At 38.1% G+C, this 17858-nt stretch overlaps 1 protein-coding gene across 3 annotated transcripts in view; it reads left to right on the forward strand.

The window, feature by feature from the left end:
- The window catches only part of stau2 (staufen double-stranded RNA binding protein 2), an 86311-nt gene that overhangs the window by 5589 nt on the left and 62864 nt on the right, over positions 1 to 17858 (forward strand). For all 3 annotated transcript variants that reach the window (XM_040126243.1, XM_040126244.1, XM_040126245.1), the window contains exons 5-6: positions 244 to 379; positions 15460 to 15619. In XM_040126243.1, the coding sequence (XP_039982177.1) occupies positions 244 to 379; positions 15460 to 15619 (296 nt within the window). The remainder of the gene's footprint in view (positions 1 to 243; positions 380 to 15459; positions 15620 to 17858) is intronic.

The raw sequence follows: 17858 nt of genomic DNA on the forward strand, positions 1-17858 counted from the left end.
ATCATACAAAATCAGACAGGTAGAAAAGTTCTACAGTTTTTAAGTGGAATACAGACATCCTCATATTTTCAGTTAAGTGTTCTAACTGTCATTTTTTCTGAAATTAGTAAAGCTTTATTTGCTGATGTCAGATAGCAATATCTATATATTATATTATTACTCTCGGTTTTTAGGGTTTTTTCAGATGCCCTGTTTTTAATCTTCCATGTCTAATTTTGGCTTTTTTTATACTTGCTCACACAGGCAGTATAACACCCACAGTGGAGCTGAATGGTCTGGCCATGAAGAGAGGAGAGCCAGCTATATACAGGCCTTTGGATCCTAAGCCCATGCCCAACTATAGAGCTAACTACAACTTCAGAGGGATGTTCAACCAAAGGTGAGCCCCCTAAACTGAATTTACCCAGCTGCCTCAACTAAGCTATTTTCATTTTAAAGTCATCTTTATAAACACCTCTGTCCACACTGAAATGCCAATTCCTCCTTTTTCAGTTGACAAACAACACATTTCTGCATTACAGCATTATTTGTTAGTGCTGCTCCAAAGTCGTCATACGCATAAATACTGTTGGTAATGACAACACGTGTACTGTGTGATCCCCTATATTGGAGTTCAAAATGATGACCAATCAATCACAGAGAATCAAGGAAACAAGAATTAAGGCATAGATCCGAGAACAGATGCGAACGTAGACAGAGGACATAGTTCTGTTTATACTACGTTGTATGTCTGCATATATTGTTGTGTTCACATGTTTGTTGGCATGTATGTTCTGTCCATGTGGTCTTAAATTTTGGGCTCCACACAGATGATCCATGCAGACCCTCTTGGATGAAACATTCCGAATTTATGTAATGCAGAGCCCTGCAGAAATGAAATTAATAAATAAATTATAAATTGTCTTACTGCCACATAGCACATACAAGCCTATCTTACTGTTTTGCAACAGCTTTGTTTTCCCCATCCACATTAAAAAGAAAGACTATTGAATTTATCCACTCTGGAAAAGGTTTGTTTAGTGTGCCTGAAACGCTGGCCAAGTGTGGAATGAATAGGTAGCTTAAAAAAAAAAGATGAGCTTTGAGATTTTTTCCAACTTAGTGTGAACATAGTCTTGATATATTTTGGATGGCCTCAAACAGCATTGTTTGATTAATCCCAATGGGCTCAGATGTATGTCAGGCGTGGTCTTCCACTCCATATGTTTTCTAAACTGATGAATGCGATGCCCTGATGGGGTCATGCTTTACTGGAACCATCCATCCATTTCCAAAACTCCATAAAAATGCCACAAAGGTGCAATTAATGATCCCCTTTCCCAAAGTGAATGAATGTTATTTAGGGTCTGTTGATGCGTAGAGTTGACTGCCACAAAATTTAGGTACAATGTGGTACTCTCAGGGAAGAAAGGGCAGGATGCCATATTTAGGCTTGAATAGACAACAACATGAATATCACCAACCAAAGAGGGTAGAAAAAATGTGAAGTACACTGAGAAAAAGCAAATGATGCATATCTTTCCTATGCTCTTTGCGCAAGGAATAAATATTGCGTCTGTTTTATATATACTTAAAGTTGGCTTATACCACAGGCTCATCCTCTGTGACAATTTTACAGAATTTTCAGAAATGGTAGTGTTCCAGAGAGTATACTGTTCCTGAGAAGATGACAAATTTTGTTAAATCAATGTTACTTTGATATACATCAAGTGATTTTCTGGAGTCAGTGGAACTCCCTCCAGATGGCAGTGTTTTCTCATTTTAAAAATCCAACAGCACTGCTTTTATAAGGTGATAGAGCACCCATTTTGTAAAGTATAAGTTAGGAATACGGTGAATTTTTATAGGTTTTTACACATACAGACCTCTGCCGTGTAATCTACAGGATTTGAATGCAGAGTTATCACTGTCACAGAAATGTAACGGAGAACCAAGTATGTCTGTTTTGCTTTTTTACATAAATTTTGACTCTTTAAATTCCTATGGTAAGGTATTCTGATGCCAAAAGTGTCATATTTAAATTTAAAATGTGGATACGTTGCCAGAAAATGTCAGTGATTCAGTTGCAGTGTTGGGTAACTGAGTCTAGTCAGCAGACAGTCTAGCATCTGGCTCACATCTACTATTTTATCTATGCAGGAACAAACAGGGGGTGAAAGACAAATGTCTATGGGGTAGAGGAGAAAATGTGTTTTCCAGCATGTCTGTCAATGTCATATGTCCCAGTGATGAGTTTCTAAGAGACAGGCTGTTATCTATTCCTCCTGGTCTGTTTTGTTTTCTTATGCTGCTTAGTAAGCGCGAGGGGGTATGTGTGTTCCTGCAACTCAGAAAAGACATAAGAGTATATTATCCCAAGGTCACTTATGTTTTCATGGGGTCTCTTTCTTTCAGTGTAGTCGAGCCATGGATTAATGAAAGCAAGACCTTCTGAATATGAATTCACTTCATCGGATGACTGACTTTGTGGTGGAGTGACAGGCCATATCCACAATCAGTCACCTTAATGATGCTTCAGGGAAACGAAGGTTTCCATATGCTCATGTCTTTACCTATTATGATGAATAAGAGTGATCCAGAGTCATATTGATGGAAAATCTTACCATTAAAAGGGCAGCCTGTTTCTGATCCATCAGTGCTCTAATCACCACCAAGACCAGTATTGATTCATTCAGAAAGTGCCCTGATGAGAAAATATGGCGATAATATGAAATATGCATTTATCAGCGTCTTACTGAATCTTATTTATGGCGAAGGGCCTGTGCATAATTTCCTTCCTTCCAAGTCTTTATTTAAATAAATTAATCTCTGTTGTGCAGTCATAACCATGAAATTTTACATTCCTAAATACTGAACATACTCAGAAAGATGCGTGTTTTTCAGCTGATTCAATTAGTTACTGAGATACTATGAAACGTATGGAAAACCAGCCCAAATTATTCACAAATATGGTCAGTGAATCAGGAAAATATTTGTGTTATCAAGAAATGTGATTACATCACCGTTCGCTTCATGGACAATCCCAAATTCCTGTGTTATCATTGGAGCACCTGATTCCAATGAGTCATACTAGGCTCCTCCAGTATAGACATCCATGGCGCTCCCAGCCTTTCTCCTGCTGCTCTGATCCCAGGGGAGCGGGGGCGCCTGCATCCTGCATTCTGTCAGAGTTGGAATTTGGATAGGACTTACCGCCCACCACCTCCTAGCCCTCATTTGGTTATGACAGTAACATTATGTCAGCTGGAAGAACAGTGGGCTGAATGACTGGGGGTGCTTTGCTCTGTGACATTTCCTCCTCTGATGATGTTCAGATACTGAGCTGGCCGTTACTGCTTTCTCTGTAGGAAACGTGAGAGGGAGACAGGGTCACCTGTGCTGCAGTGGATTCAGTACCTACAGAAATGTTTTATCAGCCAGTCTGGAATTGGCGCATAAACAGGGCCCCCTTTTTTTGTTTTTATTTTTAGAGTTGCACTACTTCAAATATTTTATATTAACAGTGGAAAAAAATGAGAATAAGTTTTGTGTAGATGTTGCTCATAATGACAAACCTTCATGGAATTATCACCTAACTTTGCGGTTCCCTTCAAATCTGCGGAGCACTTTTTGTTTCTTGCAGCTCTTTTCTTTGATGTCTCGGCCCACGACTTTACCGTTTTGTTTCAGTGACATTGCTCTGATCAAACTCGTCTCCAGCCAAGCACGCAGCTGTTTTCAGTGAAAGTTCAGCTGATAAACCTATTGTATGCTATCCTCTCAGCATCAAACAACAGACAGACAAACTTAGCATCTAGCTCGTGAGCATAATGCCTTGGCATTCAGCATCTTAAGAGACAGATATTTCCGTAGGAGCTGGTGGACACTAAACCAAAGTTAAAAGTAGAGTGAATGTTGAACTTAATCTCTTTTTTTTATAAGGTGATTATATGCCAGTGTTGTGTTTACAGTTTGTTGCACAGCCCCCGAGTAACCAAAAAAGTATTAATATACAGATTTTTTTGCTTATTAAAAATAAGCAAAAATATGATTAGAAAATTTATCATGAAAATTAAGATTTTGCTTCTTAAAAACTCTGTGGTTGACGATTAATTCTCTTATTGGTGCTTGATGAGCAGATTATTTGTGTTTTCTCCCCATGTTTCTTGACTCTGTCTGTTACCAGGAGCATATTATGAACTGTCCTTACTACAAAAGAGCTACAATCACAATGTTTTCGTGTAGCAGGAAATCCATTGACTCTTGGATTCATGGTGACATGAAATCTGCTGTATGTTACAATCAGTGTAACTGATGGGGGGGGGGGCTATTAAAAAACCAAAGCTTGCACACTGAATCCAAGCCACAAAATTTATTCAAAAGGTCAGAACCCAGTTAGATCTTTATCAGGTCTAAACGCTTTTTGTGTGACGATCAGTATCAACCGTAATGTTTCTTTAAAAAAAACTCTGTATTTTTCAAAGAAAAGTAGTACAAACCTAAAACGATGAATACTGAGCTGTAAATACAGATATCAGTCAGTAGTATTAAATACCTGAGAGTTTGATGAGCTTGGCTTTTGATTAAGGCACATGAGGGGTTAAAAAGCATTATTGCTGTATTCTAGACTTGCCTTATGGCTATATGGCAGTGTCCTTGTAAAATCAAAGACAGCCTTACATATGCCTTTGTGAGGCTTTGTGTCTGTCAGTGTACGCACATGTATATGTGTGTGTGTACATGCTCTTGTAAGTAATATAAAGAGATAGTTGTGATAGAAAGATACTCATTGTCGAAAAATTAATACCTGTCTCATGCCTGCAAGACATCACAATAACATCAGATAGCAAAACTGTGGCACAGACACAAAGAGCACACACACATACACAGACACACATGCACAGGTGTATCTTGTCATCTACATCTCTAATTGAGCCAACCTGGCTAACTGAAAAGGCAAATCTGCCCATGAGCGCTTTTCTATTTTCAACATTTCCTCTCATCTCTTCCTATGTGGAGGTATCCGATATCCTCTGAGGTCCTCTTTAGACACGCAGTCTCCTTTTTTTCCTCACTCTCTCCCGCTCAAGTTTATGTTTTTTACATAGCTCACTGTCCTGTTGGGATTTACAATCTCATGTAGCCTAATCAGGACACTGTGTGCTCTTTCGTCCACTCAGGCGTTCCACAGATATGGTTTCTCTTATCCATCCCATCATCACTGCTGCCCTAAAACAAAAGGGGCCTGCCAAAGCCCACAAGGTAGAAACTTCAGAGGAATAACTTTGATTACATTATGTTTTTTTAAAATCATCAAATATATGCATAGATCAATAAATCAGATGCAATCACTCAGATAATACATACATTTCCGTGGACAACATGCCAGAACAAAGGATAATCTGTCCAAATTGTACAAATGGGTGTAAACTCATAAAGCAGTGTTTTATTGAGGAGAATGGGGGTGGAGAAGTGGAATACAGGTCCAACATAAACAAATGCTTGGAGTGATTTGTACTCAACAGACTCAATGACACAGAAGTCTGGTCCCTCCTTTCATCTCCTCTCCTCTGAGTGGAGTTTTGTGTTTGTGTATTCCTATGTGTCCTCCTCTCCTCTTTTGCCTTGATGTATTGACTGTAAAAACGAACCTGAGACCACTATGCACGAAGCAGGTTACACCAGTAGAAGCACCTTTCGTAATTCTGCCTTTTACCGCGTTTGGCAGGGTGAAGTAGACAATTAAATGCACTTCTTCAAAAGAACTTCCATCTGTATGTTTGTAAAAATACACACCACTTGTACCTTAACTTACTTGTATCTTTCCCCAGGAAATTGGACCCTTCTTTTGCTGTAGTAATCAGAGTGATTTGTTTTACCACCTCGGTAGCTGAGCAGTAAATGGCTGTCATTAGAAAAGGCTGACTGTTTGAGAGGTTTCTTGGGTTGACAGACATCAGCACTGTGTGATGCGCATCATAGTTTTGCATCGTTGCTTATAAGATTATATGTTTTTAATGTTAAGTCTTAATTTTCCAAAAATTAACAAGTACCTACAGCAGTCAGAATGTAAATGTAGTGGAATAAAAATATTTCCCTCATAAATGTAGTGGAGTAGAAGTATAAAGTAGTGTAAATGCAAATACTCAAGTGAAGTACAATTATCTTAAAGTTGTAGTCAACTACAGTATTTGAGTAAAAGTACTTAGTCACTTTTCAACACTGGAATCACCCTTTGTATCACCCATCTGCACCCAGATGCATAAAACACTGGTAAATATAAGAAGCATCCTGCTTTCACATTAAAGGCTCTTATGAAAACGGCTTGAACTGGCTGTTTCCATAGACACTCATTTCCAGTCCAGTTTATAGTCCAATTATAAACCCAGTTGTTTGTATGTGTCTTCTTTTCCCATCTCAGTTCCTGTAATTCTGATGTGGAGGAGAGGTCCCCTTTTCTGAGGGAACAGATTACTGTTCTGTGGTTGGATCCTTCACTGGAAGGAGTGATGAGGAACATAGAAAAAAATCTACCACAAATTTATACTTGGTTTACTTTACTTTGAATTACTAAGTTTGAATCACAACAGCAGCAGAATTATGCATCTGTGTCTTTGAAGGTTCACACTGCCATATTACTGGTAGAGAACCTGTCATCTTGCGTCATAGTAATACTTTTCAGTATCAAAACAAAGTCTGTTCCGTTAAGTGATGCTGCTGCTCTTTGGTGGTCCTACCATGTGAGAGCTCATGAGAAAATAGTGGAATCTGAGCAACAAATCTGTGTTTTAAATTCTGTAATTGGTCCTGTGTTGCTTTTTCAACACAAGCAAAAACCTCACTTGAGCTCAAAAATCCATATTTGAGGGGATCTCATTGTGGTAGCACATTTGAGTTTGAACGGCATTGTTCTCACTTGTCTGAATCAATCAGACTGAGGGAGTGAAGAGAAATGAATCAAAAGAGCTAGAATGCACCCTTCTTTGATAAATTAACCAATTAGGTGATTTGTACATTACATAATTAGATTTATTTATTATTATTACCTATGCATGCTGCTTTTAGAGAATTATTCAAACAATAGAGTATTACTAGGCTAGGCTGGACTGCCCTACATCTGTTTGCTTCTTTCCTACTCTCTGTGCTCACATATACAATAGTGTAATTCAGCTGAATTGCCAATAAGGCTGTTCTTATTTACATGTTTTTCTGTTTCTGTTGTCAGACAGCGGAACAAGTATGGAATAGTGATAGAGTAGTTGCTGCTTTGCACTCCCAAAATCCTAATTTTATAACCATGACGTCGTCTGACAAAATCACCATACATATGAGTTAAAGACAAATCACGGCTATGCTGGGATTTTTACTATATTTACTTGTAAAATGATCACTCAGAGAGAATTTAGCACCTCATTCACATCTGTTTCAGCTGGTGTGCGGCCAATTGAATGAGACACATAGAGAAGTGTGCCTGCGAGGGAAAGCCCGACCTCATGCTCGCAAGCCAATAAAGGCGACTATCTTCTATAGAAAGTAACTAAGGTTTGTCCAAAAGTCGCTAGGTTTGTCACTGTGTCCTTTTTTGAAAAAAAAATTGTTAAAGGATGTGAAAAGTCAGTAAATTTAGTGACAAAGTCACTAAGTTGGCAAGACTGCCCGTAAACGACCCCTTGATGACGCAGTAGAAACTGTTTGCGCCTGTTTATTTTGAAAGAGCAACGACCAGTGGTGTAACTTCAGAACTTAGTCAGGCAGCATTCGGATGACCAGTGGTGTAACTCTAACACTCAGTCAGTCAGTCAGTCAGGGATATTCACGTTTATAGGGCTGGCCCTGCTGTTACGATCCAGCCAAAAATATTCAGATGTGCATTCATCTCTGATAAACACTCATTCTGGAATGCTCATTAATGTTGCTGAATTAAATATCAGGGGGAATGAATTAAAGCAACTGATTTAAGGATAACAACCAATAAAGAAAAATTATTAATCAATCATTAAAATATGTTGCGTGTTGCCCTGGAGATGCAGAATGGCTTGCATAGAAACCAAGTCAGAACAATTTGGACATAAGAAATTCATATTATTTCTCTTCAGAAAATGGCACAGAAAAAGGTGGTATATTTTGTAAGCAATTAGTTTTTCCTTCGTAATGACAGTTAACATAAAACAGCGGGTCACAATGTAATATTCTTAATGACGACAGCAGGCTCTGATTTCAGACTAATCCCCAGCCAGCCTTTCCTTACAGCCAGCCAAGTCTTAACAGTTGGCACTAGAGGGGCACAAGGGTTAAGAAGTGTTTTCTTTTTTTTTTTTTTCTTGCTAGGTCACATAAATGCAGACATGGTGTAACTGTTTTGCACACATTGGCAAGTCTTCTATTACTCACTGATATTTTTCTGTGCTTAAGTAAAAAGTACTCACACAATGTCTCAATGTGTTTTTAGTCAGATGTTTGAAGAATTGACTATTTTCCATGGGTTACTTTTATTATTAGCACAATAAAATGTTTTTTTTTACCTTGTAAGCCCATTTGTTTTTTGTTTTTGTTTTTTTGTTTGTTGGGTTTTTTTGTAGCGTGCTAAACGTCAGTTACAGTACTGCAAATCTATCATGTTTTTAAACAATACATGATGTACCACTGTGACTGAGCAATAAAGTGTGACACAAGGGCTTGGGTAGGTTTATAGGGGGCTTGACTTCTCATGGGCAAGGCATGGAGGCAGGGCAACGAGACAGGACACGGATTACAGAGCTCGCACAAAGAGAAGTTTAATCTCTTGTTCAAAACTGAAACCACAACAAACAGTAAAAACAATTAACTCTATCAGATTGGTCAATTTAATCAAATTAAGTTATGAAACCTCTGTTTTATGTCTGTTATCCATTCTTGATAAATAGCTGTTGTCAGTAAAGGCAGTGATATGAATAGTCCATACGAGACACCAGCTGTCTGCAGCAACAGACACGCAGCAGAATATAACATAACACTGGAGGGATATGAGGGAGTAAATAGATTGCCCACATGACAAACTTTAATGAAAATGTACTGAATGTGAGGTTTGCGGATATTAAATTGTCAAATGAGTGCTATTAGCAACAGGTCAAAAGCCTTGGGTGGGGAACAAACATACGATTGAATTCAGAAACTTATTTACACCAGACCGATTTGAGTGTGTTGGTAATATCCATTTGAACATTCAAAATGTTGTTAAAAAACATCACCACAAGATTCACATTCTATTACTCCGACAATGATTTTTTTGACTTTACATAAACCATTGTAATCCTCCTCCTTCAAAGTCTAGATTTTCTTGAAATCAGAGTTGTCTTAGGGAGCGTCTTATTGAATAGCACTGGTTGTGGCTACTCTGTGACTGCTATGGGTCTCACACATATAGTTTCTCATTATCACTTTCAAACACCTCTTTACACTTTCTGTCCCTTTTGTAAACTGTTGAAAACTATAATAATCTGAAGGCCAACACTGTTTGAAGCTACCTTTTTAAAACCCTGAACTAAAAGCATTTTATTAAATAGTTAATGAATTGTTAGACACTCATGGTTCACATTTTTGTGTGTGAATGCACCACTGGTTTTTATTTCAGTTGACACTGTAAATGCTCTTGGTGTGTCTATGACCCAGTTATGTAGCTGTCATGTTCTTTTCAGGAAAAAAATTGAAAGAATTAGCACCTTGGATTAAAGCTACCAAAACTTTATTAGCCTGAAAAAAGGCAACATTTCAATACTGTCAAATTTCATCAGGCTAATAGCCATCATAACTGAGGACAAGTTATGTTGCCTGATGTCATAGTCAAATGATTAAACAAAAAGTCCTCCAGTTACATCATCAAAAATGAAAGTAGTTGCTCATGGTCTTTTCACCATTATCATCATGCTAAGTACAATGTTTTGTTTTTTTGATCGCATTGTATATTATCCCTGGCAGCTAAACAAACTGCAACTTAGAAAAAAAAAAAGATGCAAATAGACAAAACTAAAGCAAATGGGGAAACAAACCAATTTGAAGACACGTGGAAAAAAAAATGCTGGAAAGAGCCACTGATTTTATTTTATTTTTCATTCATCTTAAATGAAGACTCTGAAATAAACATTTGTTGGCTGAAACAACCTCAAGTTTTTGTTTTTCTGTGTCATGTACAGGGGCTACAAAAACATTGCGTAACAAGCAATTACGGCCAAAGAAATAATTTAATTTGAAAACCACTGCTCTACCTTCACATTGGATCTGCTTCTCCCTTGTGGATTAGTGGTTTCTAAACGCAGACATTGTCCGAGGAACTTCGAATACACCCCCAACACCATGACACTTGATGTTTTGCGAACTATTCTTTACTTGACTAAATGGATTGCTTTCTCACCGATAACACACAGATGTAAATGACACATTCATCCCATGGAAATTTTTAGACTACTCCAGCATCTTGAGAATGGATGGCCTATGAACTAAGCGGCACTAAAATGAATATAAACATGTTATTAATTATACTTCACTTACCTGTAAAGGCCCCTTTATACTGTGATTTTGGGCTGTCAGACAAAAGTTGACAATTGTGAGAGAAAGGTGGTGAAATTGGTTTTCGTCAGAAAAGTTTGTCTAAGATCTGTTGATTTAGGGCTATGGCAACCAAACAAAGCCTCTGTCAAAATTCCAACAGTTTCATAAATTTAATGTGACTTAAGCTACGACCCACGTTTGTAAACCAACCAATAAGAGTAAAACAATGGTAAATCTGCGTAATGCTACTGTTAGAAAAACATACATACCCCAAACTCACTTTGCAAAATCTGCACTTCATGTTGCCTACTTTCCCCTGGTCCACATTCTTTTTCCTCCTCTTTTGAGTTTTTTTTCTATGCAGTTTGGCTGAAGATTGTTTATTGTTGTGCAGCATTTTAGCAGCACAAGTCTGTAATGATGTTTTTTTGAAAGAAAAAGGTTCTTTTGGTGTACTCCTCTAACAACACAGACCAATCAAAATTTTGGAACCATCTCACAACCAATTTTAAGTCCATTATCACCAGTCCAAGGTAGAGTCATTGAGCAACTGGTAAATATATACAAAAATCAACAAGAAAATAGTAATGACTTGACTATAAATTCAAGAGCCCACTAATAAAAAGAGCACTTACAAATAAATAATTTTGTTGTACTTCATTGTCAAATCACTAAGGTGCGGATGAATGACGCGAGATGATGACATGTTTTTGCTTGCATGTTTTTTTTCCTTTCTGTTTACATGGCAGCACTACAATCCCCCAGGCGTTCTGAAATGCCTGAAAATTAATATGCAGTCTGACACTGATTGCTTCCAAGGCTTTATTAGAGTCATTTGGCACAGAGTTACAGGCAGTGAACTTGTTACACAGTCTATAGGAACCTTAATACATGACCTGCTACCAGTATCAACAGTCTTGCATAGCTTAATGAGTTTCCTATTTAATATTGAATGACTAATTGGTAGTATAGGTGACCTCCACTGGGGTTTCTAACAACAACCACAGTTGACTGGGCTGATTAAGGGTGGCATTATATTCTAAACAACACTGAGTTTTATGTGTTCTCATGGGCAAAATGGCAGGTTTACGACTAAAATGAAGTGCTGCATTTGGTTTTGATTGCTGCGGTCTGCATGGGTTTGTCAGCCAAAGCTGTTGAAATTTTCATGGCTCCCTCTACACTGCTAACTGCAACTGGTCAACAATGTCATGTTTTTAATTACATGACACATATTTTTAGTTTACTTCCATAGAACTATGCAATCTCTCATATCACTTTGTGCATCTTGTTTTTTATTTATCTTGTTTTTCTATTTATCTGTAACTTGAAAGCTTCTCCTTGGTATTTATCCCATTATATAAATAGAATATTAACATGATATACCTGATGTCACTTAGTATAATATATATGACCTTTTGACCATTAAAACTAGTGGCTGTATACGTGCTTTGAATGTAAATATGCTACGTTCAGTGTTGGAACAAGTCTGACACATGCAGTTTTTTTTTCTGTACAGGCATTTAGAAAGGAAATAGTTTTCCACGCCACAAGCGTAAATAGTTTCCAGCTGAAATGTCACCCTGTCATTTATAGTAATAATTGCAATACCATATCTCCAATTTCCCAGTAGGACTGTGTGTGGGCTCAAAAACGTCTGGATCTTTGAATGTCTATCTCTGTGTGTGTTCATGCCTGAGTCTTTGAATGATTATGATGAAATAGTAACCTTAACTGATGTAAGCCACATCCAAGAGAGCTGCATGGAAGCTTATGCCTTCAATGTCAAATTCATTACTCACTACTAAATACTGATGAGTTATCATTTGATTGAGTTGTGACATCAGGTGGTTTTTCACTCCCTAACTCAGTCACTCATTCCTGAGTCATACCAGATACAGATACACACACTCACATCATCACAGAGACACAGTGGTGGTTTTTTTTTTAAAATATTATTATTTTCTTTCCCTTTTAGCAGTCTCTACACCCACCCTAAAGGTGTCCTGGTCCAGTTCCCTCTCTGTAGTAATAATAATAACAAAATTAATAATTGATAACACAGAACATGCAGATCCAGCCAGCAAGTGCTGATTTTTGTACTGGCCACAGTGTGCTGACGTGATTTTCCTGAATTTTTTTGTGTGCGTGTGCTCGCCTGTGTTTATGGCTCATTTGCTTGAGTGTAAGCCACTACTTTCCCACGTTGTGTACTAGGATCTCCCACAGGCCTCCCTCCATGCCCCCCCCCGGTCCTTTCCATTCGTCTTTTTTTCCCCTTCAATCTCTCTCTCTCTCTTATCTCTCTCTCTTTCTTATCCCTCTCTCTTTCTCTCTCTCTTTCTTATCCCTCTCTCTTTCTCTCTGCACCTGTACTCAATGCTCCAGCCCCAGCTGCTCCAATCTCGGCTCAGTGCTTTTGGCCAGAGCCCATGTTGCACTTGGCATGTCCTCTGAGACCCTGGGGCCACACTTGACGTGCGAGGGCCAGGCGGGCCCCCGCCCAGGGAAGGCTCCCGTGGCCAGGAGGAGCTGAGAGCAGACGGATGAGAAGAGAGCTGTGGGCTGGAGAAAGAGCTGCTGGAATTCTGGGAGTAAAATGCTGACTGACTGTTAGGCCCGTTGAGCAGGACATTGGGGAAAGAGATGATGAAAGAGGGAAGACAGGAGGAGATGTTCGGAGGAATTACATGTTATAAAGGGTTATTTTGTAAAAATTACTGTTGATAAAGAGGCAGTATTTCTGGTATTTCTTTGGGGAAAATGCCAAAAATGTCTATAATTAATCTTAGGGGATCTTCATCAAGTTCAAGGTAAATTCCAGTTCATTACAACTTGGGTCTTATTTACTAAGTATATGCCACAGTTTCTGTCAGTTACGATAACATTGTGCTCAGCAAAGTAATTGCTGACATCTGGGAACATGGCAACATTTCTGTAGTGGAGTATGACGAGGAAATAAACTCAAAGCCAGGGGTTAAGTCATATTATCTGCAACTTTATTTGGAAGTAAATCTGAAATTACAGATCTTGTGATGGATGTTTACAGGAGACATTTTGGCTATTGATTTTACAGTTACCTTTGTTTTCTCTTCTAATTAAACGGGAGTTTTTGTTTAGAATCTAAATGACCTTCTGGATGCTCATGTTTCTCGCCCCGTCTAAGCAATGATTCTACATTTCCAGATCTCAACCATCAAATTGGTTCGTGCAGTGTTGTTATTGCCAATAGGAATGATGCCCAAAACTATGAAAATAAGATCCAAGTTATAATAAATCTTAACTATACTGTAACTTTTGGTACATTGGCCAACTCTGCTGGCATTGACACTTACCAAGGCAGCTTCACAGTGAAGTCCTAGCAATATTTTAATTTAAAAAAAAATTTACTTTGAAGATATTGAAATGTTACAGAATGTAACAAAGTTTCTCACTTTTTACCCTTATGAGCAGTGTTTGACCCACAGACTGACCGACAAAGTGAAAGTCGATCCAACTCTGTTGTCCAGACGGAAATATCTTAACAACTGTTGGATTAATTACCATGGAATAGTGTATAGACATTCATGATCCCCAGATGATGAATCTTACTGACTTCAGTAATTCCCTGACTTTTCCTCTAGCACCACCTTTAGGTTGAACTTTTAGTTTTTAGTGAAATGTCTCAACATCATCGGAAGAATTGCTGTGATATTTGTTGCAGATATCCAGGGTGCTTTAACTTTCTAAACTCTTTGTATTTTTATACTTTTAGAGACACAGGGGAATAAATGACTCATAACATATGATCTCAGTCATTAAATATATTGGCGTATACACAAGGGAGTGTTTATAGTTTTCAGTCATATCAAGAAGCACTGGTTGGCCTGCTGTTCAATATGGTGCTACTCCTTGAGATCTCTTCATTTAATGATGTGCATGTGTGCGATTGGTTGTTAAAGAAACTGTGAAAGTTTCCAGTGTACACAGTTTTTCCTTCCCTACATTTTAAGCTTTTCGTGTTCCCCAAGTATTAAATCTCACATCTCACGGCTTCTGCACTGCCAAGTAGGATGTTGTGGTGTAGCTGAAAATGAACTGATATGTATATAAAGGGAGAAAGGATGGATGCGTTTCTGTAGAGCTTGTTTTGATTTTCATCAGCACATTGTGAAAATAAACTCCACATTCCACATTCACCATCTATGGATTTTCATTCTTTTATTAAATCTCAATGCCTTGACCAAACATGAAAATATTACATACATTTTGGCACCACACTCAAGACACCTATCCCTAAATCTTAGCTCCATTTGTGTCTACCACATACTGTATGGTGGCTGTATGTCCTGAATATAAGAATACGCTGGCAGAGAAGAAAGAGAAAAGGGAGACGGATATGAAGAACGTTGGATTCCTCTCTTCTCTTGTCAGTGTTCCCACTATTCCTCCTTGTCCACGATGTGTCAGAAATTCTCAGCTATACTCCCCCTGACCCTCCTGGGTAGAAGAATAGCTGGTATCACACACACGGACTTGCAGACCTCTAAATCTCTTTGGTGACAGCTCAGTCCCACTCTATCACATCCCAAAGAAAGAGAGGAAAATCTATGTCGAGAGCCAGAAGAAAGAGGAGGGGATATATATATTCCTGTGCTTTGTTAGGTACCCCCAAGCTGAGATAGTAAGACATAACTCAAGTGGTCTACCAGCAGGCCATTGTGTAGTAATTGACCCTGATGAAGTGATGGGCCTTTAATTTGGGAATGCTTTAAATGGTGTGAATTGATAACTTGGCTCATAATGTTGGAACCCACCCATTTGCTTTTCATCTGTTTTTATGCCAGATATAAATGTTGACTTTAGGATGTAAACAACTTCATCCTCTAATATCCTTTTACTCTGATTTGGTATATGTTGTGGTAAACAGTTTTTAAAAATATTCCCATTTTACCTCTGTTGTGCTGTTCATTTCAGGTACCATTATCCTGTTCCTAAGATCTTCTATGTGCAGCTGTCTGTGGGGAGTCATGAGTTTATTGGTGAGGGACGCACCCGTCAAGCAGCGAGACACAACGCTGCTATGAAGGCCCTGCAGGCCCTGCGCAATGAACCAATCCCAGAACGGCCACCACAGGTAAACACACACACACATAAACAGAAAGGCTTACACTAGCACTGCATACCAGTAGTTGTTTAACATGCGCTTTTTGACTCCTTCTCTTGGAATAACCGCTGCTGTCTTCAGTACTGTTCTGTGACTATAAAAACTTAAATGGAATTCTATCTTGCTTATGAAAGTAAAATATTGTTTATTCCTTACTTTTCTTGCTCCTGGACATAAGCATTTTGCAGATTGTCCTTGTATGTGTTTGTCATTAATTTAATAAACAAAAAATATTGCTTTATCACTGTAAACTGTTTACTTTTACTTCACAGGCAGCTGCATTAATCTTTACATTGCATTAGTACTATGCAATGACAATAAACTGTATCTAAACCACCATTTATTATTATTAATGACTGTGTTAGGCCTTCTTAAAGGCAATGGCTCTGTCATTCTATATTTTTTGTTATTTTTGACATATTTAAAAAAAAAAAAAAATGTGAGATTGACTTTAAATTACATTGCCCATGTTCATGGTGATGAAGGAAAACCTCATCTAGTGCAATGGTGTGCCTCCAATCTGTTTTTAATGTTTTTTTTGACAACAGGGGTCTTTGACACAGACAAATTAGATATGTCAGGCTTTGGCTACACAGACAATACTTGTAAGTAGGATCAATTCATTGCAGTTTTGGTCTTTTAATGCGATTTATTGATAAGAAAAATGTAAAATATCAGTAGCTTTATCCTTTAAGAGTAAGCGATTTCCACATTTAGTGTCCCACTCCCTTAGGATACAATTCTCGTTCTACAAGCCATTCATGTCACGTATGGTGCTATGTATTACCAAGTGCTGTGTGGAAGTGTCTTCAAAAATGATTATGCTGAAAAGCATCACTTTTCTAAGCAACTGTTAATAATATAATAATACGATTACAATTATTAGCCAAGATTGAAAGAAATTAATTTTCTATTGAGTGATCGTTTCATTACCTAATTGTTTTAGCTGTACTGTGTAGCTAATACGTTAACAATTTTAATTTAATAATGTACACAAAGCTGTTCCATTCCGACCTGATGGTTTGTCATTCATTCATTCCACTCTCCACTCAAATTGTCAGCCAATCCTTCAGCCTCAACCTTTCAGCATGTTTGCCACTTTGTGACAGCTTTCACCCCAGATGACTGTCTCTCCATTTGATCCTGTCCAACTTGAAAACTCTTCCCTTAATGAAAAGTCCGGATTAGCGCTGCCGATCTGTTGGTGCTCTCCCTTGAGAGGCTCTAACGAGTGTTACGCAGTTTTTTTGCAGTTACTAAGATGAATGCATAATCAGCTTTCATCAGATTGGATCCAAATCCACCTCATCTCTGATTACTCTAATGTATAATTTAATCCCTGAAATCTTTGTAGTTTTAGTTTGCATCTGGCGGGACTATATTATATGTTCCTTGTTTCTGTTTTCTTTTTCTTTTTTCTATTTTTTTCTTACTTTTTCTTTCAGCTTACTCCTAATGTCACCGTACCTTTCCAGTGTTTCCCCTCAGGCATAGCTGTTAACTGTTGTTATCATCTCCCACCGGAAATCAAATTACCCCATATCCTCAAGGCCTGGCATTGCTGATGGTTATTCAAAACGCTTTGGCTCCTCTCACTTGCCTGACTTGCTGTCTCGTGGCGCTGGCGTCCATAAATGAGCTCTTTGTTTGCCGCTGCTTATGAGTCTAGCTTTACAAATTGAGGCACATTATGTCTACAGTATATGCCTGTCATTCTGTCTCCACATGAGTGTGTGTGCTCCTACATGTGTAAATGTGTGGACACCCTCGGCCTAAAAGTGTTCCTTTTCACCATGGTCTTTCAGACCTTTATTTTGATATCAGTGACGCTTATCAGTGACGCTTTATTTAGAGTGTTATCTACAGGTACAGCAACAATATCTAACCCCAGGAAACACAAAAGAAACACCTCCATCTTTACAGGGCTTCGGATAATATAGAATAAGTAATGAAATTGATACCAGTGATACTGGTAAAATTATGACATAAGATGTTAAACAAGTGCACTTCCTCTCTTGAGAAAAACAGTTTGTTTATCTCACTATAAATGGTTTACTGGGTATTTATTAGGGGAAATCTGCATCATCAGTTTCTAAGAGAAAGGCTGCATGGTTGTGACATAGTAAGTATGAAGGAAGATATATTTAGACCTGTGAAACTGTACCCTTTCTAATAAAGTTTTTTTTTTCCAAGAATTATGTTGTTTTGT

The sequence above is a fragment of the Xiphias gladius genome, chromosome 5 (assembly GCF_016859285.1).
Source record: "Xiphias gladius isolate SHS-SW01 ecotype Sanya breed wild chromosome 5, ASM1685928v1, whole genome shotgun sequence".
Classification (NCBI taxonomy): Eukaryota; Metazoa; Chordata; class Actinopteri; order Istiophoriformes; family Xiphiidae; genus Xiphias; species Xiphias gladius.